The sequence below is a fragment of the Astatotilapia calliptera genome, chromosome 5 (assembly GCF_964374335.1).
Source record: "Astatotilapia calliptera chromosome 5, fAstCal68.1, whole genome shotgun sequence".
NCBI classification, from domain to species: Eukaryota; Metazoa; Chordata; class Actinopteri; order Cichliformes; family Cichlidae; genus Astatotilapia; species Astatotilapia calliptera.
The window spans coordinates 251,154-275,075 of NC_137426.1; the positions used below are offsets into that span (position 1 = coordinate 251,154).

Genomic DNA, 23,922 nt, shown 5'->3' on the forward strand with positions numbered 1-23,922 from the left:
GGCGAGTCCCAGATCTCAGGCTCGTCATTGATCAGTTTACAGAGTAGCCGCTCAGAAAGCAGAGCAGATGTCCTAGCAGAGGTTCAGCAACACTTCACAGAATACACATGACGGGACTTACAGGCGTGTTTTTATGGATTCCAGCTCACTGTGGGGCCAGAGCAAATGAAATGGTAGATAGAGCTGCAAAGGAAGCCACAAAACACGGGATAGTCGACCTGGGTATTAGCTAGACAGAGATAAAGAGTATGGTAAGGCAAGAAATGAAGAAAAGATGGCAAAACAGTGGGAGGAGGAAAAGAGGGGACGTGATTGGATGAAATCCAAAGGAGGGAAGGAGAAATGAGGAGCTCAGAAAGGAGTAGGAGAGAGGAGGTGGCCATATCGAGAATAAGATTAGAACATACTGGTTTGAACACTACACTATTCATGATAGGGAAACATAATACAGGGAAATGTGACGACAGTGGAGAAGAGGAAACGATAGAACATGTTATATTCGGGTGTCAGAAATATCAGGTGGAGAGAAGACAACTGACCCAAAACGTCAGCGAATAGGGGTTTGGGTTTTTTTGAGCGACGCTCCAGTCCCCACTCCACACCAGTTGGAGGCGGTAATGCACCATTCAGTTGTTTGCCAACCGACAATAAAATTTAGAGGAAGCAGCAGCAGCAGCAGCGAACAGGTAAGATGAACGCGCCTCCCGCTTTCGAGTCGTTCCTGCTGTTCGAAGGGGAGAAAAAGATCAGCATCAGCAAGGACACCAAAGTCCCGAACGCCTGCCTGTTCACCCTGAACAAGGAGGACCACACGCTGGGCAACATCATCCGAGCGTAAGGCCCTGAGACACGGCCGCAAAGGCATCACACCGCTACATCCAGGCTAACAACAGGCTAACTAACAACAGCCCGCTAAAGTCATCCGAGCGTAAGGGTCCCAGACCCGGCTTCACAGCTGGCTAAGTTGAGGCTAACAGCCAGACAAACGCTAAGCAGCGGCTCAGAGACAGATGCTAGCACGCAGCCTGCAGGTGGTTCCGTCTTACAGGTAGCTAGGAGGTTTTTTCAGAAAACCAGAACATAGTCTTGTAATATTTGATCTCTGCTTGCTTTTTGTTTTTTAATAAACCATGACATGCTGCTGATGGGAAACAGGTCTTAGTGTAAGCCACCATAGGCGGCTGTCCCAGTGCCTGATCATAAAGTCAGCAAAGTTAATGAACTGATCCTCAAATATTCTTCCTGTGAGCTGCACACACATCATTCACACTAATCTGCTCATCCTTACAGTCTGTCCACCAATCAAATGACTTTCTGTGTGTGTGTGTGTGTGTGTGTGTGTGTGTGGTCAGTCAGCTGCTGAAGGACCCTCAGGTTCTGTTTGCTGGTTATAAAGTTCCTCATCCTCTGGAGCACAAGATCGTCATCAGAGTGCAGACCACACCTGACTACAGCCCACAGGTAACACGCACACACCTGTGGGATATTCCAGGAAGTATGTTCATCAGACTCTGAGTTTCCTGTTCCAGAAGGGTGATTGGTTAGTTCATTCAGCTCTGAGCGTGTTCCCACTGGGTTATGTGCATACTATTACAGACGTCTCAGCTTCTACAGGATCAGGATGTATCAGGATAGTTTTGAAAGAATGACACATTTTAAATCAGGAATGCAGATCAGAGCAGAGCTGTGAGCGGATCCAGATGGGATCAGCTGGGACATGACCAAGCAGACCTGGATCTGGGATTTATCCGATCTGAATCCCTGATCAAAAATCTGTTTGGATCCGTCCTGCTGTGCAAATGGACTTGGTTTGCTGATCCGTCACAGAGCCCATGTTCTGGCTGATCTGGTTCTGGGTCGACCTGCCGAGGCTGACTCAGGTGATTTTCAGTGGAAAATCTGCCGAGGCTCATTTTGACTTTAAATGACCGAACCTCAATCTGATTACATTTCAATGTGAAATGTAATCAGATTACAATCAGACTGTCTGCAGTGACTTTAAACACATTTAGTTCAGCTTTAGTTTTAAAGCCATCTCAGCCTGAACTTCACTCGAATAAGATCCATTTATCCATCAGAGTGATTGATTATAATAAGTGTTACCATGGTAACTGCCTTTCTGGAACAGCAAACCCGAGTTTCCCTCATAAACTAAACTTGCTTCTTGGAACACACTTCTGATTACAGCTCTTAGTTACAGGAAGTGAAATTAAATGACAGGAAATGATGTCGTTCCTGACAGGAAGCGTTCACGAACGCTATCACTGACCTGATCAGCGAGCTGTCACTGCTGGAGGAACGCTTCAGAGTCGCCATCAAAGACAAACAGGAAGGCATAGAGTGACCCCGCCCCATCATGATGTCACTTCCAGTTACCTGTCCTCTGTTTGTCTTCTGTTTCTTTTAAATAAAGCCTGTGATGCCATATCCTGATGAGTGTGTGTGACATACCTGTAGCTCAGGCGGTGGCTGCTTGCAGCTGATTGAAGTTTAAAGTGCTGGTCAACATTTTCCTGTGTTTGCTTTAACAGATCATTAGACAGAACTGTTTGCAAACAATAACAGAAAGAAGAAATACTCTGATCATTGTCACCCTTCCAAAAACAGCTTTTCCTTCATCTACAGCACAAACCTGCTGTGCAGTGACCTGATTAGCTCAAAGCTCCAGTTCAGTTTTTTTCATATATAAGTATATTTACTTAGGAAAATGAAGACAGGTTAATTGTATTTCGGTAAGTGCAAGTACTGTGTTGTTTTCTTTTTTCAATGAAAATATTTGCAAAAAAAAGCTCCGGTTCATACTGAGTTTACCAGTTTATAATTTATATTTGCGTTCGAGTTATGAAAATGATTAATTAAATATGTTTTCATAGAAGAAGTCCAACTCTTCCCACTCGGGTTTTATTTATTTACTTTTTAGGTCAATTGTGTTTATACTTTATGTCAAAGTGAAAAAAATAACTATAAAGTGAAACATGAGGTTGTGCTGAAAAGAATGATAGCAAGGCAAGGAAAAACAGTCAAGGTGAAATCAAAGCAGTCAAAGACGGGCAGTTATTCATGCGACGCAGAGGGTGAAGAATATAATCCACCCACTGTTATCATCTTCAATGCCCTGTACCAACACAGAGCAGCTACCTGAACGCTGCTCCAACAAAGGTCGATCATCTTGTTAATAACTTTACCTCCTCACTACGTACGACTCTGGATACTGTCGCTCCTGTGAAAACTAAGGTCTCAAATCAGAAGTACCTGACTCCGTGGTATAATTCTCAAACACGTAGCCTAAAGCAGATGACTCGTAAGCTGGAGAGGAAATGGCGTGTCACAAATTTAGAAGATTCAGTTTTGTTTATGTAGCACCAAATCACAACAGTCGCCTCAAGGCGATATTGTAGAGACCCTGCAGAGAAAAACCCTACAATCATATGACCCCCTACGAGCAGCAGTTTGGCGACAGTGGGAAGGAAAAACTCCCTTTTAACAGGAAGAAACCTCCAGCAGAACCAGGCTCAGGGAGGGGCGGGGCCATCTGCTGCGAGAGAAGGAAGACAGAATAGAGACATGCTGTGGAAGAGAGACAGAGATTAATAATTACTATTTAATGCAAAGTGTCTGTTAGCATTTTAGCTCCTGAAATGTTCTCAGGTGTTCTCAGGTTAGTTCGAGGAGGGTTTTTGGCTCACTGGTGCAGTTATTGTGCAGTCGTTGTGTGGAAACTTTCAGACCTGAATGAGAGTCCGGATTTGTTCTTGAGGTTCCTTAGTAAGTCCAACTGATTGAGAGGAGGGATCAACCTGCAGACACAAATTTCACGAATAACAAGTGTGATTCAGGTCTATTAACACATAGTGAGTGAAGAAGAAACACCCAGTGCACCATGGGAATCCCCCAGCAGTCTACACCTATTGCAGCATAATTAAGGGAGGATTCAGGGTCACCTGATCCAGACATAACTACTTTAGCAAAAAATAAACCGTTTCTCTGCGGATGATCAGTTTTCCACTTCCTGTTCCTTCTGGTCAGTTCAGATCTGCTACAGTACACTCGTATGTCTGTGTGACTAAACCGAGTCTTTACAGAACAGTGTGTCTGGGTCACTTCTTTCTCCAGTCTCTATATATTTTTTGTGTTTTTAATTGTTGCTAGCATTTTTCCCAGTTGTGCATCCCAGAGTTCTAGTTTAGTGTTAGTTTTTCCATTTTAAGATGTTCTTGATGATCTCAAAGTATTGATCATTTGTTTGTGGCTCCACCTTTTCCAAGAGATTTTAAAAAAAGTATGGCATAATTTCTAGTGAAATTATTCTAAATCTTCTTTACAAACCCACACAGGACGCACATTATTGCCTGATGAAAAAAATCACAGGGACAACATTTTACTCCAAAATCCAAAACAGGAACAATTTCAACAAAGTCTGGCTGTAATAAAACTGACCCTGTTGCTCCACAATTTGACAAAAGTTCTGTTTTTAAGCCGCATTGAAAATGTCATAGAGCCCATCACATTTCATTCACTATATTTTTCCACTGTGATATTGTGGGAGGCCCAGGAGGGAGCCAGCCTTTTTGGCTGCTTCTCTCAGAAATGTAAAAAGATATTTATTTGCTAGGCCCTGCAAATTATCAGAAGTTCATAATAATATGGTGGAAAATTGGAAAGATATGTTATTTACTTAAAATATAGTGATTAAAGATTTGTGGAACTCAAGCCAAAAGGGTTTAATCTTCAGGCAGTCCCCAAATCTTTGCCAATGCTCCACATAACCTCTGACAGCTGAGCGTACCTGTGTCCAGGTGGACCATTTGCTGTGGTGTTATGAAAAACTGCATCAGACATTTCCAGCTAAAGTCCTCCCATATATTGGAATTTGTACATTTCCACGAGGGCTTACATCCAACCAGTCTTCATATTGGAATGTTTCCCTCATTTCTTTAACATAGCGCGTAGAGTGAGGCTTCCTGGTCAACAACTCTTTGTGAAATGTACCCATAACTAAGTTGTTCCCATTAGCCTTCAGATAACGATCAGTATTCGATCATCTAGATCAGTTTTGGTGACAATGTTCTGCTGCAAGTAGTTCCTTAATTGCAGCTATCTAAACTAGTCTGAAGTTTTAAGCTGATAATGATGATAAAGTCCCCTTAAAGGATCAGTCTTGACAAGATGACAACGTCTTTTACTCTTTTGTTTTGTGTGAGTGAAGAAAAGGTCTTCACACTGTGTTTAAATGTGCCATCTAGGAGGTCAGGCCTAAACCCAGGGTCAAATGTGCACCATTGAAGTATCTGAATTTTACCATCTAACTTTCCTCTTTTGCTTTGTCGCATATTTTCAACTGAGTTTTGACCCGGGGGTTTTGGATCATGTTTACATGCATAGCCAAATATGTACGAGCCACAACTGCTTGGGTTGGTGGGTCTTTCAGTGTTGAGTGTCGTTCCATCTGGCAGGACAACACGTATAAACAAGAGGCTTGATTTGAGCCGCATAAAAATACGCTTTAAGGTTTGGTAAGTCAGGGAGCGCACCAATCACAGCGACAGCTTATGCAAAGTTCACTCCCACCGCAATGATGGCTGGAAGTGGGGTCGGAGGTCACCTTGGTTACGCTTACCTCTCTTTTCTTTATAAAGTTGTAATGGTTTATATCTATGAAGCGCCTTGAGGCGACTTTTGTTGTGATTTGGCGCTATATAAATAAAACTGAATTGAATTGAATTGAGCCCCAGGTCTTCTACTTTGCCAAATAAATCTGGAAATGATTTTATCAATTGCTGAAAATCCTTCTGGGTGGTTTCCACTGGGAGCGCCTGGAACAGATAGAGATACCACAGAAGCAAGTTCATGTTCACACAATGTGGCTCAAACTGAGGAAGGAAACTGAACTCCACCTTCTTTTATCTTCTTTAATCTTATTGAGTAAGGGAGCACATTTAGCTTCTGCCAATCGAGAGATGTCTTTTGGCAAATAAATACCCAAACATTTCACTGAATGCTGATCCATTAAGTTGTTTCAGAGGTTTGTAGTTCAATGTTAAGTTGTATCTTATGCACTTTGTAACCAGAGGAAAATGTTTTATTAGGCTCACATGTATATTTTTATGTACTAAGACATCATCCGCACTCAAAGCCACTTTGTGTTCTTCTCCATTTATATGAATACCTTTAATACTTTCTCTGTATATAGAGAAGCAGAGCAGCGATGGGGGGCAGCCTTGCTTCGAACCGCGCTGCAGTGTGATGGATAGACAGATGTCCAGTCATTTTAATCCTGGAAGATGGATATTATAGAGTACGAATCAGCTGAATACAATTATGAGGTGTCCCAATTTGTTCCAGAACTTTCTATAAGAAAGCCCAGCTGACTGTATCCACACTCACCAGTAAAGCCTCTAGTTTGGTTTGTTGAATATAATGTAAGATATGTGACGAGCATTTAATGTTGTCATGAGCTTGTCTCTGCAAAACAAAGTGTATATTGTGTATAAGATGTGGGAGCATTTGTTTCGCTTGGGAAGAAACAATTTGTGATCAACGTTCGACACAGAAATCGGCCCATATGATCCACAATAGCTCGCCTTTTCTGTCTTTAGCGATGATTGAAAGGACCATTTCATTCCACGAAGGTGGCATTTTTGATTTGCACTACAGGCCTTTAGTGGGCATGGTAATAATTCATTCCAGAATACTCTGCACCGTTCTGAAGGAAAGCCTCCAGGTGTCTTTCTAGCTTTCAGCCTGGAGATGGCGCCATTTAGTTCTCTCTCTGTGATCTCAGCTATCAAAATGTTATGTTGTTCAGCTGGAGCAGGGAAGTCAGGCGCTGCAGGGGGGCGCACCTGAGCGGCATCGACAATCCTGGCTCGCCGGCTGAACTGGGTCCTGTAGTGTTGTTAGTGTGTGTGGCTGCGAGCTGCAAAGCTGCAGCCGTTTGTGCGTAGATGCTGAAAAGCGTGGAAACGTGGTCGGGTCTGTCGTGCATCTATTACAAATGCCTTTTGTGATTCCTCTTCTTTATGCAGTATCTGGGTCCTTAATGTTGTATCTTGTATTATCCAGAGACAATAGTCAATGCTTCATACGTCTACTTAGGTAATACTTAGGTCCCTTCACCTCCGGTGTCCACTGTCTGGTTCGGGAGTCACCACCACAACAGGTACCAAGTACCTCGCAGCTCCTTGCAGCAGCTTCAGCAGGTTCATTAGGACTCAATGTCCTCAGTGTCCCTCAGAATGCTGTCAAAGGTCTGATGGAGGTGTGAGCTGAAGATCTCGCAGACCGAGGCCTCTGCCAGGTGTTCCCAGCACACCCTCACCATACGTTTAGCTGCGTCTATCCAGTTTCCTCCCCCACCACCTGCACTCGAAAAACTAAAACTGACATTTACTTAAAATTTTTGAGGCAACACTTTTACACTTAAAAATATTGAGTAGATTGGAAACCAGTCAAATCTGGTCAATATACTTGATCAATTGAATAGCTAAAGCTTAAACATATTAAGTTGAAATGAATAATTGTAGTTTTACACAAACATGAAAAAATTTAGTAAATAACACTGACATGCTTGGTCAGTGTAAATGAAATATAGACGGTCAGTTAATCCAAAATTTTGTTCCATTTACTTCATATTGTAAACTGAACATAATCAAAATTGTATTTAATATTAAATATGGTAAATGGCCTATATTTGTATAGTGCTTTACTCGTCCCTAAGGACCCCAAAGCGCTTTACACACCCAGTCATTCACACACTGCTGGCAGCTACATTGTAGCCATAGCCACCCTGGGGCGCACTGACAGAGGCGAGGCTGCCGGACACTCAATTCAATTCAATTTTATTTATATAGCGCCAAATCACAACAAAAGTCACCTCAAGGTGCTTCATAGGTACAGAGAAAAACCCAACAATCATATGACCCCCTATGAGCAAGCACTTTGGCAACAGTGGGAAGGAAAAACTCCCTTTTAACAGGAAGAAACCTCCAGCAGAACCAGGCTCAGGGAGGGGCGGGGCCATCTGCTGTGATTGGTTGGGGTGAGAGAAGGAAGACAGGATAAAGACATGCTGTGGAAGAGAGACAGAGATTAATAACAGATATGATTCAGTGCAGAGAGGTCTGTTAACACATAGTGAGTGAGAAAGGTGACTGGAAAGGAAAAACTCAATGCATCATGGGAATCCCCGGCAGCCTACGCCTATTGCAGCATAACTAAGGGAGGATTCAGGGTCACCTGGTCCAGCCCTAACTATATGCTTTAGCAAAAAGGAAAGTTTGAAGCCTAATCTTGAAATTAGAGATAGTGTCTGTCTCCTGAATCCAAACTGGAAGCTGGTTCCACAGAAGAGGGGCCTGAAAACTGAAGGCTCTGCCTCCCATTCTACTTTTAAATACTCTAGGAACAACAAGTAGGCCTGCAGAGCGAGAGCGAAGTGCTCTAATAGGGTGATATGGTACTACAAGGTCATTGAGATAAGATGGGGCATGATTATTTAAGACCTTGTATGTGAGGAGCAGGATTTTGAATTCTGGATTTAACAGGAAGCCAAAACAGGAGAAATCTGCTCTCTCTTTCTCGTCCAGCCTGGAAGTAATAAATGCATGAACTAGTTTTTCAGCGTCACTCTGAGACAGGATATTTCTAATTTTAGAGATGTTGCACAAATGGAAGAAAGCAGTCTTACATATTTGTTTAATATGTGCGTTGAAGGACATGTCCTGGTCAAAATGACTCCAAGGTTCCTCACAGCGTTACTGGAGGCCAAGGTAATGCCATCCAGAGTAAGAATCTGGTTAGATACCATATTTCTAAGCTTTTCAGGGCCAAGTACAATAACCTCAGTTTTATCTGAATTAAGAAGCAGAAAGTTAGTGGCCATCCAGGTCTTTATGTCTTTAAGACATTCCTGCAGTTTAACTCATTGGTGTGTGTTATCTGGCTTCATGGACAGATAGAGCTGGGTGTCATCTGCATAGCAGTGTAAATGTATGCTATGTCTTCTAATGATGCTGCCTAAGGGAAGCATGTATAATGTAAACAGAATTGGTCCTAGCACTGAACCCTGTGGAACTCCATAATTAACCTCAGTGTGTGAAGAGGACTCTCCATTTACATGACTTCCATGTGAGCTTTAAATGAGCATCCTACTTTTAAATCTAAGCTCTCTTCTTCCTCTCCTGTCCTTCTTTCTTATCTTCCTCCATGTCTGAGTGAACGTAGCTCTTTGTCTTTTCTCTGCAGTAACAAAGTATTTGTACTTTGTGCATGTTGCAGTTCTGGACGTACTGGAGCCTCTCCAGGGCTTCGGTGTAAATCCCAAACAGGACTCACTGCAGTAATCCAGGTGGCGGGAACAGTAACAAAGTATTTGTACTTAGTTACTTCTCACCTCTCCTAAACATCACCTCTCTCACTTTACCTGCCCCTGACCTCTGCCACAAGTTTCTGGACTTGTTCCTAGAAAAAAAACATCACCCCCACCCTCACAAATCTCCGTTGGGTCCTGGTTAAGTCACGCCTCCCTTCTTTCAGTGCCCCGCCCTCAGGACCTGTCTCAGATGTTGCGGCCTCAGCCAGGTGTGCGTTCTGTCCCTCACACCAGCCGCTACACCTCTGAGGACAGAACCCCACCCTCTGGAAGTCTTTCCCATACGAGCATCACACCGCCCATCACTGGAGTCCTTCAAAACTACCTCTTCAACCTGCACCTTTTTCCTGTTGTTGTTCTTTCTGACTCTATAAAGCGTCCTGGGGTAATTTATCATTACTATTATATTATTATTAATATATGGAAAGCAACTCTTTCATATCTTCATACCATTTGATCTTAACCAGTGAAACTGCCAAATATTTAACTGTTATTCTACGTGATGAAGAAAAGCTGCTGTGACAGAGAAACATCTGTCAGCACGACTCTTTAAACTGCAAGGAGCTCGTTGACTGTCCAGCTTTTTTTCTTGACTGAACCTGTGAAATTCCTGTTGTAGAAGGTGAAAATGTTTCTGTGTGTCGTGTGAATGCCGTACAGCATGAGGCCACACAGGCTGAGCTCAGACCTGATGAACTTCCTGTTACTTGAAACTGTTTTTAAACCGCTTAAACAGACGGATCACCTCAAAGACTCACAAACATTTTTTAATTTTTAAAAACAGTACAAATAAAAACAACTGGTCACATGATCGCCGTCCTGCACTCTGATACGGCCATCTCTTATTTAATCTGTGGTTACTACAGATGTACGGGGGTGCCAGGGGCATGAGGGTCAGGGGTCAGCATCTCTCTGAGCTTCCATGGCTCTCTGCATCTTCTCCACCATCCACTGAGGAACCGAGAACGGCTTCAGCTCGTCCATCCTGACGTCCGGACAGTCCCTGAATGCACCACGCAGACACACACACACACAGGTCAGATTTGTTACTGAATGATCGTGTCTGTTTGAAATCAGCGTGGCGCCTCTGATCAATATGTATCAGCTGATATCAGTCAGAGTGGTGTGAGTGCCAAATAACAACAACAGTCGCCATTAAGCTGTTTTATATCATAAGGTAGACCCTACAATAACACAGAGATAGCCCCAATAATCAGTTGACCCCCCAATGAGCGAGTGTTTTGGTGACAGAGGGAAGGAAAAACTCCCTTTTAACAGGAAGAAACCTCCGGCAGAACCAGGCTAAGGGAGGGGCGGGGCCATCTGCTGTGATTGGTTGGGGTGAGAGAAGGAAGACAGGATAAAGACACGCTGTGGCAGTAGGGCGGGGCCATATCATACCGTTCACAGTGTAATGTTGGGCAACGATAAGAAAATGAAACATGGCGATAGAATATGGGTAAAACGCGCATGCGCAGTGCCTTTGTTTTCATACGCACATGGTGGAAAAAATCATGGCGGCGACGGAGAATAAGAAGGGCGAAAGTGGATCATTGAATGAAACAATGAACCTGGACTGGTTTGTAAAAATGCTGCAGCTTCACTGGTGTGGAACTGGTTTAGCTTTCGTCCGTCAGATACACAACAAAGCACTATTTTTGGTAGCGCATGCTAGCGGGCCGTCGTTATTACCGTATTGTTTGGAAAATACGGCGCACTTAAAATCAATCCTTTGATTTTTCTGAAAGTCGACAGAGCCCCTTATAATCCCGTGTGCCTTATGTATGAACTCTGGTTGTGTTTACTGACCTCGAGACGATTTTATGTGCACGGCGCTCGAAAATCTGTCAGATGTTTCAGTACGACTTTGCTGAGCTACGAAGCCGCACCGCTTGATGGATTGTCGGAGCGTTACGGCTATCGTAGGCGGAGCCTCGCGGAGTGATACGTGCTGTGCTTCAGCATAATGTTACCGTACTGTGTGTGTATAACCTCTTTTTAAGTGTTGTGGATGTTATACATGGTTATGCTGAGGATGTGCGATGGGCGATCGTGGCTCAAGAGTTGGGAGTTCGCCTTGTAATCGGAAGGTTGCCGGTTCGAGCCCCGGCTCTGACAGTCTGACACTTCACCCGTTGCCTACTGGTGGTGGTCAGAGGGCCCGGTGGCGCCAGTGTCCGGCAGCCTCGCCTCTGTCAGTGCGCCCCAGGGCGGCTGTGGCTACAATGTAGCTGCCATCATGAATGGGTGGATGACTGGATGTGTAAAGCGCTATATAAATACAGGCCATTTACCATTTACAGGCCATGTGTCGGCCAGTTTCCACTGAAATGCCTTTTGGTTAAACTGTCAGCGAGGAATTTGCATTTGCACTGTTAAATGTTTATATAACTTTAATGCAGATAAAAAACAGCTGCTTGTTGAAGTGGAAATACATTGATGTTGTTTTGCACTAATAAAGTTGAGGAGTTGTAAAGTATTTTGTCTCGCGTCAGTTATATCGTCAGTTATATCGTTATCGCAAATTTTCAAACGTATATCGTGATAAATATTTTTGGCCATATCGCCCTGCGCTATGTGGAAGATTAATAACAAGTATGATTCAGTGCAGAGAGGTCTGTTAACACATAGTGAGTGAAGAAGAAACACTATCGCAGCATAACTAAGGGAGGATTCAGGGTCACCTGATCCAGCCCTAACTGAACTTTCAAGTGAGCAACTAAAGCATCTACCAATTAAAGACTTACCAAGGCAACCAGACCCTGACACACCTGTCCCTGACCTGCAGAAATCAGGAGTCTCGTGTTGGTTTGTGCAACGTTTCCCTCGTTGCCGGGTTTTAAATACGGTGTTTTTGATTTGTGTGAAGGACATGCCCCCCTGACTCTTCAAGTGATGGCACCAACTAGCCAATCAGTGACATGCAGTCTGTTGATGTCACATTTTCTCATCACACGTACTTAAAATAAGAAAAAAAAAAGCCCCTGGTACCAACTACTACCACCTAATAGAAAACCCCAAAACGGGGCCGTGACAGAACAAGCCGGAAAGGGCTGAAAGTCGTCATCAGGTCTCCTTCACATCTTTACTTCACCATTGAGCAAAGTTCTTGAGAGCAGGAGGCGACGCACTTACCGGTACTCATCGCTGCGGGACAGATCCTGGATGTCCTCCTCTATCAGCAGGTAGGCCTGAGCAAGACACAGGAAGTGGGTTAGCATATAACCCTAACTATATGCTTTAGCAAAAAGGAAAGTTTGAAGCCTAATCTTGAAAGTAGAGATAGTGTCTGTCTCCTGAATCCAAACTGGAAGCTGGTTCCACAGAAGAGGGGCCTGAAAACTGAAGGCTCTGCCTCCCATTCTACTTTTAAATACTCTAGGAACAACAAGTAGGCCTGCAGAGCGAGAGCGAAGTGCTCTAATAGGGTGATATGGTACTACAAGGTCATTAAGATAAGATGGGCCTGATTATTTAAGACCTTGTATGTGAGGAGCAGGATTTTGAATTCTGGATTTAACAGGAAGCCAAAACAGGAGAAATCTGCTCTCTTTCTAGTCCCTGTCAGGACTCTTGCTGCAGCATTTTGGATTAACTGAAGGCTTTTCAGGGAGTTTTTAGGACTTCCTGATAATAATGAATTACAGTCGTCCAGCCTGGAAGTAATAAATGCATGAACTAGTTTTTCAGCGTCACTCTGAGACAGGATATTTCTAACTTTAGAGATTTGCGACCCACAGTCGACGCGTTTCATAGTTTCTCACCATCTTTCCTCCTGTCGCCCTCATGTGGTGTCTCTCTGCCAGCCACTGTTTATCCTTGGCATCAGCTGCGTACTGACACACACACACACACACACACACACACACACACACACACACACAGGTGAGGCAGACTCAGCATGGCCTTCAGACCACAGACTGTATACCAAAGATGGATGCAGATGTCAGATTCCTGTTACGTCATGCAGCATTTTACCTTGAACAGGTCGGCGTGTTTGATGTAGATTCGTCCTCTGGTCCCACCCATTCCGAGCGCCCTGCAGTGACATCACAACATAAGATGTTTGTTATTTTAACGTCGTATCGCTGTTATGTGGAGGTTTACGTGTGATTTAAACGTTTAAGTGTTGTGTGAACGCCGTTTCCTGTTGGCGTTGCTGCTGCGGACTCACTTGTTGGCTCTTGACCCGAGCACGAACGTGCTGCTCTCGCTGAGTCTGGACGGATCCCACTGAAACACAGACAGCGTCACTGTGACATCATCACAGCGGCGACTTTACACCCCCGACATGAAGGCAACGCTGTAGAGCACAGCGCCCCCATCGGGTCACACTGGGTCACTGCCACCGTGTTATTGGGTCTGATGATGATGATGATGATGAAGACATTTATTTCAGTTGAGTTCACCTGTCAGTTCAAGTAACCACTCACCTTGGGCCCCTCCTTCTTGATGGGCTCAGACTTGGGCTTCACCCTGAGGACACAGATGGACATCGGTCAGGTGTGTTCATCTACCTGTGCACTGACGATGATGTCACCTATTAGATACTCACACAGAGAAGGTCAGAGGTCGATCAGATGAGGCCACGGGACCTGGACGCATCTTTCTCTAAGGACAGGAAGTGATCAGAGTCAGTGATCGCACTCGTGTGTGAGTGTGTGTGTGTTGGGGGGGGTGGTTACCTTCTTGTGCAGCGGGCTTCCTCTCTGGCTGCAGTCGTCATCAGCAACTCGTTGCCTCTGCGGGAAACAAACAGGTGAGGCACGGGACTACCTTCCCAGGTAAGCTGCCTGCTCCTACACCTACCTTCATCATTGCCTCTGGTACCGCCCTCTTCACCTCAGCCTCCGGAAACAGCTGCTTGGCCTGGAGATGAAATCATAGGGAAACAGATCAGGCTTTACACTCAACACAGCTAATCCGGCTTCACAGGTACACCTGTCAGGTGAGTTCAGGTGGTCTCATGAGCATCAGAATGCCTCACGTGTTCGAGGACGTTCCTGCACGCCTCCTTGATCAGGTGATCGGTCTGAATGTCGTCTCCAACGTTCTCCTTCACATTCTCTGCTGCCTTCTCGAAGAACTGCAACACAAACACACTTGCTCGAACCCCTGCACAGGTCAAACCAAATAACTCCACCCCCTCCCCTTTTAGTGCGACTGCTAACCTTCTGATATTTACTGAACACGGCCATGATGTCTTGGTTGAAGCTGGGCTGGAGCACGGCACGCAGCAGGTCCATGGACACCTGAGGGTCCGTGTAGCTGCACAGACAGGTGAGGACAGATGAGCAGGTCTGTCTCTACGTCCTGCTCAAGGTGAAACCCTGACACACCTGGACTCCTGTCGTCTGAGTGTTGTTGATAAAGTTTTTTAAAAACAAACTGAATGGCCGCGTTTACGTTTCCCGTCCTGTGAGCTCAGAGGTCTGCGCTACGAAGCCTGGCTTATCCAGGTGGTTACCCCTGGTTTTCATCACCATGGTAACTAACACTGTGAACCTCACCTGCTCCAGAGCAGGTTAAGATCCGGATCAGAGATCAACAAGTACGACATCACTTCCTACTGATCAACGAGCGCTCCAGAAAATAGTGTCAGCATCCTTTGGAAGATGCCTCGGACGGCTGCGGTGACAGTGGGAGGGGTCTAAGGATTTTAACAACAATGTCTTTGTGTTTCCCTGACGACCATCAGTAACCAATAATAAATCACCTCAGCTTCAGTTCTTGATTGTTTTCTGTTGGCAGTTAACAGTTTTGGTCTTCGAGCATTAATATGTGATCCTGAAACAGCACACCTGTACTGCACCAGCTGACCCCAGGTCAGATTTGTATTACGCCATACACAGCAGCAAAAACTACCGCTGTCAGGAGCGCGGGACGTTTCCACTCGTTCTGTTATTCACGAGAGGCCGTACTTTAATAAACCAACCGAATGAAGCACAAACCCTGCGTTGCATTGTTTCCTCCATCGGGCTGTGGGACAGGAAGCTTTAATGTGCAGCCGCCACCTTACAAACAGACAGCAGTGTGAGCGCGCTCAGTGACAAAACTATTAACTAGAAGCAAGATTTTTACTGTGTGCGACAAAAGACTGAACAACTGTCTCATTTGCATTTTACTGATATGGCGCTCATGGGGATCGTTTTCTGTGGAGGAACAGTGATGTGAGACATGAAATGCCAGTTTGCGATTGGTCACAATCACAAAAAACCCGCCTCTTTCATGTGAACGTGCAGGAGAAACCCTCTGTGAACTTAGGGCGGTGATAACCAGCTTCGTGTGACCTCCAATCCTGATCGCCAAACTCAGGGTACGTGGATCCAGCCAACAGAAACATATCCTGGATGCTGCACTCTCGTCATAGTACAGAGCCACAACCATCACAGAAAGTACGAGCCAATCAGATCCAACGGTCCACTTACCTGACCATCATGTGAGAGCGCCGTCCTCGTCTTTGGATCTGTCTGTGTTTGATCATCAAGTTCCACGGCTTCTACACACACACACACACAGATGAGTGTAACTGTATGACGTGTGAACAGGTAAGAGCACACCAGGACATTTTCAACCCAACGTTATTTAGAAAACAGAGTGTACAGGTGTTCAGGTGAAGCGCACCTGTGTTTCCCGACAAACATTAACACATAGTAAAAGATTGCTGCCTATAGAGTAATGGATTACTTTCAACTGAGCAGGTGTTTGGCTTATCCTGACAACAGACACGTGACTCAAACCACCTGAGAGCCAACTCTGACAAAAACACACCAAAAAGCGGGGACCGGGGCTCCGTCTATTTCCTGGAGTTACCCGGACCACCGTGTTTAGGTTTATTCCGTGACTGTGACGTCACCAGCTTTCATGAAAAAAATATTCACGGTGTCGTGTAACAGATGTTTGTGCGGTGGCTCGCGGCCTCACCGGGCTCTGCTCCGGGTGGTCCGGCTGCTCCGGCCCGTCCTGCTGCAGCCAGTCCCGGCCTCCGTCACTGCGGTGCGCCCCCATCTGTTCCGATCCGGGTCCAACCGGGCCAAAGACCGCGCTAACGGCAATCAGCGGCCGTAAAGGTGTTTACGGTTACTGCCCCGAGCTGACCGACGATCAACTGATACTCAGCAAACAATAATCGATACGTGGCTACCACTTTGCCTGTTTATTGTCTGTTTCGCGGAAACTTCGCTGCTGCTTCTTCCACTTCCGGCAAAACCGAATACAACCGCACTTCCTGTCACCGCTTCACAATAAAAGCACTGACTTCCGGAGGATTTGTGATCGTAAGGAGGTCACCTGTGCAGACAGGTGTAGAGGTGGGTTTAAAAAATCGATTTCCCCATTCAAATCGATTTGAGTTTGACTAATGTCATATCGGATAAACATCGTCACACGTTTTCTCTGACTTTCCTCCAAGACAAAATCAAACTTCCTGCACAGCTCTGTCTCTCAGTGTGCTCTGCTTCCCTTCAGCAGCATCAGGTAATGTTCACATGTTGATTCATGGTTTTCTTCAGTTTTTGATCTATGGCAGAATATTTTTAAGGTTATTTGTATTTGGGAGTCACGTGGGACCGCCAAAGAAGATGGCCGCACACTAGAGGCGCTCCTAAAGCCTGTTGATTAATGTTCTGAATCTGGAAACATACACTCCAGCTGTAGTCGTAAATTGGACGCCCTTTGTGGACTTTGAAGCTTTTCAAGGATTACCGTCTTTGGAAAATGGCAGGTAACAACAAAGCAAACTTTTTTAAGGGAGCTACCACGAGGAAGAAGCAAGCTAGCATTAGCCTCGCTCCGGAACCACCCGAAAGTGCATCTGCATCTGAGGCCGCCTGTCCAGTAGTTGAGGACGGTATAGGGAGCGAGAGCAAAAAAGACATTTTTGAAGAAATTAAGAAGATGAACGCTACTCTTCAGGTCGTAGCAAAAGATGTCACCACTATTAAAGAGGCCACTAAAGAATTGAAAGATTCGGTGGAAGATATAAAAGTGAGGTTAGGGGAGGCGGAACAACGTATATCAGACATGGAAGATGCCAGCGTGCTTACCGAGGCAAAAGTGGACAAATTCCAGAAGAGGATGGACGCGTTGTGGTCGCGAGTGGAGGACCTTGAAATAAATAATTTCCCCCAGGGATAAATAATTTCCCCCAGGGATCAATAAAGTATTCTGATTCTGATTCTGATTCTGAAAACCGTAGCAGGAGGAATAATGTACGGATCATTGGACTCAAAGAAGGTGTGGAGACACCCGGGAACGTGGACAAATATGTGATGGAAATACTGGCCAAAGCATTTGAGCTTTCTGGAAGTGAATTTGAAATTGAACGTGCCCACCGTTCCCCGGTACCAATGCCGGAACCTAACGAGCCTCCCAGGGTGATACATGTCCGCTTTCTACGTTCATCTGCTAGGGAGAAAGTGCTTCGGGTGGCCAGAGAGAGGCGTGGAGTCGATTGGCAAGGCTCCAAGCTTTCCTTTTTTGAAGATGTTACAAAGGAGCTGGCGGAGAAGAGGAAGGCATTCAATCCGGTGAAGAGGCGTCTTCGGGAGCTACAAGTGAAGCATAGGCTGATGTATCCTGCAACGCTCGTTTTCACGTGGAACGGACAAAAGAAAGCATTCAAAGACGGAAAAGAGGCCGAGAAATTTCTGCAGGAGTCGACTTAGAGGAATGCGGGACATGATGTAACAGATCGGAGTAGTGTATGTGGATTTTAAAATAAGGTAACAAACAAACAATGGGCACAATGGGGCTGCGGCGGTGGTGCTGCTGTCGGATGATTAGCGTGTCTCACGGACCACGAGCAGTTTGGGGTCTCAAGCTAAAGTTAGTTAGGCTTGGGTAGGAGGGGAGGGAGGGGGCGCTTAGCAACGTTGTTCAGAGTTGCTATGCAAAGAAGGGTGTTGGTTTTGTTCAGGTTTGTTTGTTTTTTTGTTAGTTTTTTAATGACGGCTAGTTTGATAAGACCAGATGGGTTTTGTAATATTGAGTGCCTATGCATGTATTTGTGTTGTGTTGTAAAGCGCACAAGGTGTGCCTTACCCCATTTCTGTTAGAAAGCGATGAACAGGTATACTAAAATAATATCGTGGAACATAAACGGATGTGGGGACCCAATCAAGAGGAGGAAGGTTCTAACATACTTAAAATCTAAAAATGCAGATATAGCGTTTATTCAGGAATCCCACATTGCGGGGGAAGAAGAGGCGAAAAAATTTAAACGAGACTGGGTGGGCTCCGTTTTTCATAGTTCATATTCGAGTAAACGAAATGGTGTATTGATCCTTGTTAATAAGAAATTAAGCTTCGTGTTGCTGAAGAAGTATAATGATGACGAAGGACGCATTATATGCTTGGAGGCCTTAATTAATGGGGTTCGAACAGTTTTGTGCAATTTTTATGCACCTAATAAGGAAGAGCCAGTTTTTTTTCACAAAATTAATAAGATAATAGGGGATCATGTGGGGCAGGTGATATTGGCTGGGGATTTCAACCAGGTGATGGATGGGATAATTGATAAGAGTAATCCCAGGGGTACGTCTACACCCAGGGACAGAGAGGCTGTTCATTTACTGACAGAGGATCTTTGCTTAACGGACATTTGGAGGTTAGTTAATCCCAGTTCAAGGGAATACACGTTTTACTCCAACTGTCATAAAACATATTCGAGGATAGATTTCGCCTTAATATCAAAGTCTCTGGTCGAGTCAGTCGTAGACTGTGAGATTGGTGCCATTGCTATTAGTGATCATGCCACAGTAGAGTTGCAAATTGACTTGAACACGGATAGAACGAAGAGGGGCCGCTGGAGGCTTAACACGATGTTGTTGCAGAACAAGAGTTTTAGTGAGGAGTTAACAAAGGATCTCAAAAAATTTTTCGAAATCAATATGGGTTCCACAGACAAAGTAGCTACAGTTTGGGAAGCATCTAAAGCATATGTAAGAGGAAAGCTGATTGCATACGCATCAAAAGTTAAGAAAAGTGATCTAGAACGGGTAGAAACCTTGGATAAAGAAATACGGGAGTTGGAGAAGGACTTAGCGAGTCAATATTCAAATTATAAATATCAGACTATATGTAAATTAAAATACCAGTTGAATGACATTTATAACAAAAAGGCGGAATATGCCTTATTTAGGCTCAAAACAAAATTTTATGAAGGTGGCGAAAAGAGTGGAAGACTATTGGCAAGACAACTGAAGCAGCAAGATAATTTGAATAATATATCTATGATTAAGAAGGACGGCCAAGTGATAACCTCATCGAAGGAAATAAACTCAGTTTTCCAATCATTTTATCAAGATTTGTATACGTCTGCTGGTGCGCTTGATGAAGAGGAGGTGGAGACATTTTTTTCAGGTCTACAATTACCTACTCTCTCTGGGGAACAGAAAACGAGACTGGATGAGCCTATAACGGAAGAAGAGGTCAGGGCTGCGATCTTATTAATGAAGAATGGGAAATCGCCAGGCTTGGATGGCTTCCCGATTGAGTATTATAAGAAATATATCGATATTTTAGCCCCAGTCCTGCATAAAGTTTACCTTGAGGCATTGGAGATAGGTTCCTTGCCGAGTACGTTTAATGAAGCACTGATCTCCCTTATTCCTAAAAAGGATAGGGATCTGTCGGACCCAGCAAATTACCAGCCTGTAAGCCTTTTGGGCGTTAATTGCAAAATTTTGACAAAGGTTTTGGCCTCCCGCGTGGATCAAATATTACCAGATATCATTAATGGTGACCAGGTTGGCTTTATTAAAAATAGGTCCTCAGGTGATAACATTAGAAGACTTCTTCATCTCATGCACAGAAGCGAATCTAACCTAACCCCGGTTGCGGCCTTCTCGCTAGATGCTGAGAAGGCCTTTGATCGGGTGGAATGGGGCTTCCTTATGACGACCCTCGCAAGGTTCGGGTTTGGGCCTGGGTTTTGTAATTGGGTCAAAACTGTATATGCAAGTCCAAGGGCAGCGGTTTTGACAAATGGATTGGTGTCAGGGTTTTTTCATCTTACTCGCGGGACCCGACAGGGGTGCCCTTTGTCCCCGTTGCTTTTTACAATATTTCTGGAACCGCTGGCCTTGGCTATTCGAGCAAACAGGGGTGTCAGAGGTGTTCATGCAGGGGGTATGGAACACAAGTTGTTTCTATATGCTGATGACATCTTAGCAGTATTGACGGATCCCATGCAGTCTCTACCAGCGCTACTCACGTGTGTTGAGTCATTTTCAGGGTTGTCAGGTTATAAGATAAACTAGGACAAGTCAGAGGGCATGCCATTGTCAGCATCATGTCATTCTGGATGCGTTACTCCATTCAATTTTAAGTACTCACCTTCAGGTATGAAGTATTTAGGAATATTATTAAAACCCGACTTGGAGGATATTATGCTTTCAAATGTGGAACCTCTCCTCCTAAAGATAAAAACAAATCTGGATAAATGGGGTGAATTGAATCTTACACTATGGGGTAAAGTTAATGTGATTAAAATGATGGTGGTCCCACAGTTCAATTATGTTTCCATGATGTTACCTGTACGAATTCCTTTGCACATATTTGGTCAAATTGAGAAGTTAATCAAAGATTTTTTGTGGAATAACAAGAAGCCGAGAGTGAATATAAAGAAAATGTGGGCCTCTAAAGACATTGGGGGAATGGCCTTCCCAAATGTGAAGTTGTATAATTTAGCTTTTGAATTGTCAAGACTGGCCAAATACTGGACAGGATCGGGCTCTGAGCTGAGCTGGATGAAGATCGAACAGGAACTAGCGAGCCCCTTCACACCTTTGGATGTTCTCTCGCAGGGCGCGGCAACTAATGGACAAGACTCTCATGATAACCCAGTGCTCGGGTATTCCAAAGCTGTCTGGGTGGAGGTGCACAAGTTGTGTGGAGCATCTCATCTAAGACAACCTTATGCCTCGCTATGGAACAATATTGCTGTAAGGATTGGGCGGAAAACTGTGTTCTGGAAGGAATGGCTTGTCAAAGGCATACGCAGGATAAGTGATCTTTACTCAGGGGGAGTGTTTATGTCATTTGCTGAAATAACCCGAAAATACGGTTTGATAAGAGAAAATAATTTTTGGAAATATTTACAAATAAGGGATTGTGTTACCAAAGGAAAATTTGCTCAAAGCTCGAATATGGTGGTGGAGTTTTTAGAATTGTCCAGTACAGCACATAGGGCAGCGGTTTTCTACAAACTGTTTAACAATCCAAAAAAAGAGATATGTGAAAACTTGAGGATTATATGGCAGAGGGATCTGGGTTGTGCAATTTCTAAAGAAGACTGGCGCAGAATTTTGTCATTCTCTGATAAATATATAAGAGAGGCCAGGGGTAAATTTACTCAGTATAAATTAATACACAGGTGGTACTTCACTCCATCCAAACTTTATAGAATGGGAATTAGTCCCAGTAATGTATGCTGGAAATGTAGTTCAGATCCAGGGACATTTATGCATGCTATTTGGGAATGTGGGAAAGTTTATCCCTTTTGGCAAAAAGTATTGGACAAAATAGGAAGGTGGATTGGTTTGATGATACCCCTGTCACCAAGACTGTGCTTATTAGGGGATCGGTCAGTATTACCTGGGGTTTCAAAATATGACTTTGTGGTTATAAAGGTGGGGGTGATCGCAGCGGCTCGAGTTATTCTCAGTGTATGGAAGGAACCATCTCCTCCAGAATAGAAACTATGCTGAAAATGGTGTCGTATGAAAAACTCTTGGCTAGGATTAATGATGATAGGGAGGGTTTTGACAAATCGTGGGGACGTGTTTTTGGCTGAGATGGTTGGAACTTATTTGGTCAGGGCAATTATCTTTAGTCATGTTGTACGCTTGCTGCACTGTTTGTATGTGTAGGCACTCAGTAAGGGAATGACTTAAAGATTTGAGTTAACTGATTTGTTTTTTTTGTTTGTTTTTTATTATTATTATTATATTTTTTATATATATATATATTTTTTTTCTGTTGTTGTTTGTTTTGTTTGTTTTTGTGTTGTGAAATGTTAAAAACAAATAAAGACTTCAATTATAAAAAAAAAAAGGTTATTTGTATTTGTAAGGTTATCTATAAGAAGTCAGGCCAGGTTTCTGCTTCCTGCTTTTTGTTTTATCCTCAATTACTTTGACACAAAGGCCTCTGCTGTGACGCTCACACCTCTGTTGAAGCACAGTGTGAGCTTTGTTTTATACACAGATATAAAAATATGTACTGATAAATGATCAGAATTAGAATACTTGTGACTGACTGAATCGAATCAGTTATAGAAATCAGTGGCGACATTCAGCCCTGAACAGGTGTGCCTGTTTAAAAAAAAAAAATAGAAAAAGTTGCATTTCCTGCGAAAATGCAGTGTGAATGCCGTGTAGTGGACTCTGAAAAAAGCAGAAGCAGAACTATCTGCTGAAAAGCGGTGTAGAAGCTTATTTCTTTGCTTAAACCTGCTTTATTTAAAAGGGCAGAGTAAGTGCAAGAGGAGATGTGGGGCATCAGACACAGGTAGGATTCGAACCTGCGCCCCCTGGTCTTAAGGCGGCTACTCATCTCACTGAGCCAAACCGGAGCAGAAGAGGCTTGTATTGAAAAGAGGTGGAAAAAGCTGAACTCTCTGCTGAAAGTGAAGGAGCTGACATTTTTGCTGAAGAGCTGAGAGGTCCCATTGATCAAAATGGGCCAAAAAATGGCATAAAAAGCTTAATATTTCAAAAGGTATAAAAGCTATGAGCACCAAAAGATATATCTGGCATTAGCAGAATCAGCAGAACAGTTTAAATTTTGAATGGTGAAAACCGGATGAAAACTGAGGGAGTAGTTACGCAGCAAAGAAACGGAGCAACTAGAATAAGGTAGAATAATAAAGTTTAAAGAGAAACAGGAACACAATAGTGTGAATGCCGTAAGGCACACAATGAAAGGTACAAACCTGATCGCTGTCAGCACGTGACTCACTAACTTCATACTGAGCACAATGTAAAAAGGAGATAAATACTGACAGGCACCAAACATATTATGTAAAACTACTATAAAACATAAATACTAAAATTATACGAAATGTTAAAAATTATACAAATTCTAAAATTAGATGTCGTCATATCACTGAACACCGCTTTAATGCAAGTGCATGAGCTGTAAAAGTGTGTAACGGCTGTGAACCGGTACAGAACAGGTGCTACACGTGATGTCAGGTCCGCGGGATTGATGCCGAGCAGCCTCAGCAGCGTTTTCAGTCAGAAGCTTCTCTAGAGAAGGTGGGTCATCAGCTTATCCTCACCTGTTCCTCGGGTCCTGGGCCTTGCGCTATGAATTTCAGGATTTCTGGTCATTCAGCGCATTCACTCAAAGGAGGCGGAGCTTAGGACAAATCATAAACGTGGACAGGTGTGCTGTCAGCAGGTATAGGAAGATAGGAGGCTAGGATAGGAAAGCATCTCAGCTGTGACTCAGACGATTACTGCAGTTTGTTTTGCTGTGCAGTCTGACGAAGAATAAATGCATCAGAATGTCATTACTGTGTGCACCAACCGTGTTCTCAGAGAAAA

The 23,922-nt window shown here is 44.0% G+C and overlaps 2 protein-coding genes across 2 annotated transcripts; one reads left to right on the plus strand and one right to left on the minus strand.

Moving 5' to 3' along the window:
* Positions 1-294: 294 nt before the first annotated feature.
* polr2j (RNA polymerase II subunit J) lies at positions 295-2,427 on the plus strand. Its single transcript, XM_026166621.2, has 3 exons — positions 295-834; positions 1,353-1,461; positions 2,243-2,427. Exons 1-3 carry the CDS (start codon positions 692-694, stop codon positions 2,342-2,344), a joined length of 354 nt encoding a protein of 117 aa, XP_026022406.1. The 5' UTR covers positions 295-691; the 3' UTR covers positions 2,345-2,427.
* Positions 2,428-10,119: 7,692 nt separating this feature from the next.
* Positions 10,120-16,622, minus strand: LOC113021839 (deoxynucleotidyltransferase terminal-interacting protein 1). Its single transcript, XM_026166616.2, has 13 exons — positions 16,295-16,622; positions 15,799-15,869; positions 14,542-14,638; positions 14,358-14,456; positions 14,180-14,239; positions 14,056-14,112; positions 13,926-13,981; positions 13,804-13,846; positions 13,545-13,603; positions 13,349-13,409; positions 13,135-13,206; positions 12,506-12,561; positions 10,120-10,373 (listed from the first exon to the last, which is right to left on the minus strand). The coding sequence occupies exons 1-13, from the start codon at positions 16,376-16,378 to the stop codon at positions 10,265-10,267; spliced, it is 924 nt and encodes a 307-aa protein (XP_026022401.1). The 5' UTR covers positions 16,379-16,622; the 3' UTR covers positions 10,120-10,264.
* Positions 16,623-23,922: the final 7,300 nt, after the last annotated feature.